Raw genomic sequence first — 1,657 nt, 5'->3', positions numbered from 1 at the left:
CTGGTCCCCAAGTGGCCTGATAAAGCTCTCATCAGAAGCAGAGATGCAGAGGCAAAGCAGCAACAGGGCTTTTACTTCAACAGAAGGCATGGAGTGAAAGATCTGCCAGTTTTACGTCCAGGAGATCCAGTTCTGTTAAAGTTGGATGAGGACAAGACATGGAAAGTGTCTGGAACTGAAACACGAAAGCAGAGCTCTTGTCTGGCACAAAATCAAAGTAGCAGACTTATTAAAAACATAGCAGAAGGTCATTTTGTGATAAGGTTTGAAAGAGAGTGTAAACCTGTATTAAGACTGGATATGTGAGTTAGATGTAATGTTCTGTACAGTCTCTTAATAGAACAGGAAGTTTAAATACATAGAGTTATTGTTCATCCAGTAAAGAGAGAAAGCTGTTGATAAGAAGACAGTTAGTTAAGCTATTGTGAATACGTTGAAGTTATGTTAAATGTTTAAGATGCCTAAGGGTGCTAAGATAGCACATTATTGTGCAGTTTGTCACAAGTTAAAAGAAAATCGTTATTATTTATGATCAACCCTGTAATCCTGAGGGGATGTTAATTTGAGGGGGAGATGTCAAGGTATTGGATTATATCAATGACTGTATGGGTTATACAGTGTGACATAGCCTACCGTGTGACCAATCAGAGAGATAAATTGACAGCTAGGCTGTGACGTACTGTACGTGAAGGGGAAGTGTACTCTCCATGTATAGCAAGTGTTCCGATGTTGTTTGAAAAGTACATATAAACTGTATCGGCATGAACGATTGATTTAAATAAAGTTCTGAACAAAAAAAATGGCTGGAGTTGACGCCTCTCGCTCCACCACTCAAGTCCCTCTAAAACTGAAACGTCATTACGTCAGTGGCATTGGTGACCGTCAGAAGTGATCAACATGGCGGCGCACTGGCTCTCTCCATCACTTAACAGGCTTCTGTTTGTTTTAAAGGTGAGATGTCGACAGATTACTGCAGAACTCGAGCTCATTGAACAAACTAATATCTGTTCTTACACTGGCAGTTCGTGAATAACACGACCATATACCTGCTTATGCAAACATCGAGAGTCCTAAAAGTTCTTGAGGGAACAAGCATAAAGGTAACACACGGACGGAATGAACGTAAACAAGAGGATGACACATTCACGGGATTAATGTAGGTTAATAGATTAAAATGTCATCATATTGATTAAAAAGAACCCAAAAGGTTGGTGCCAAAGGCGTGACAAGGAAGCCCGTTTATAGTTTATGACGTTTCGTACGTTAAACTCATGTTTAACTTTGACTTTATCTCACTCAGACAGAATGTGCACATTATGACTCTTTATACAACATTAAATTCAGACCAAGTAATCTGACTGGACAAGAGGCATTCCACGAGTGTAAAAATTAAGAACAACACTGAAAGAGGCAACGGCCATTAGAGAATACCATTTCCATGATGGGGTGTGCTTTGCCTGCAGTAATGTTTAGGTAGTTGGTACGTGTCAAAGTAGCATCCACACGAATGGCAGGACCCAAGGTTTCCCCGCAGAACATTGCCAAAGCATCACACTACCTCTGCCGTCTTGCCTTCTTGCTATAGTGCATCCTGGAACAATGTCTTCCCCAGGGAGGCAATGTACATGCATGCACCCACCCATCATCAGACCAGGCC

The 1,657-nt window shown here is 41.2% G+C and overlaps 1 protein-coding gene across 1 annotated transcript in view; it reads left to right on the top strand.

Moving 5' to 3' along the window:
• The first annotated feature begins 887 nt into the window (after positions 1–887).
• The window catches only part of pcca (propionyl-CoA carboxylase subunit alpha), a 25,223-nt gene continuing 24,453 nt past the window's right edge, over positions 888–1,657 (top strand). Inside the window, exon 1 of the mRNA XM_069658564.1 lies at positions 888–951. Within this exon, the coding sequence (XP_069514665.1) occupies positions 898–951 (54 nt within the window). The 5' untranslated portion in view covers positions 888–897. The remainder of the gene's footprint in view (positions 952–1,657) is intronic.

Source organism: Semicossyphus pulcher, unplaced genomic scaffold, assembly GCF_022749685.1.
Source record: "Semicossyphus pulcher isolate SPU_LCO1_2020_fin unplaced genomic scaffold, fSemPul1.0.p SCAF_12, whole genome shotgun sequence".
NCBI lineage: Eukaryota > Metazoa > Chordata > Actinopteri > Labriformes > Labridae > Semicossyphus > Semicossyphus pulcher.
The sequence above is the reverse complement of the archived record's forward strand: the minus strand, read 5'-3'. Positions and strand labels throughout refer to the sequence as shown.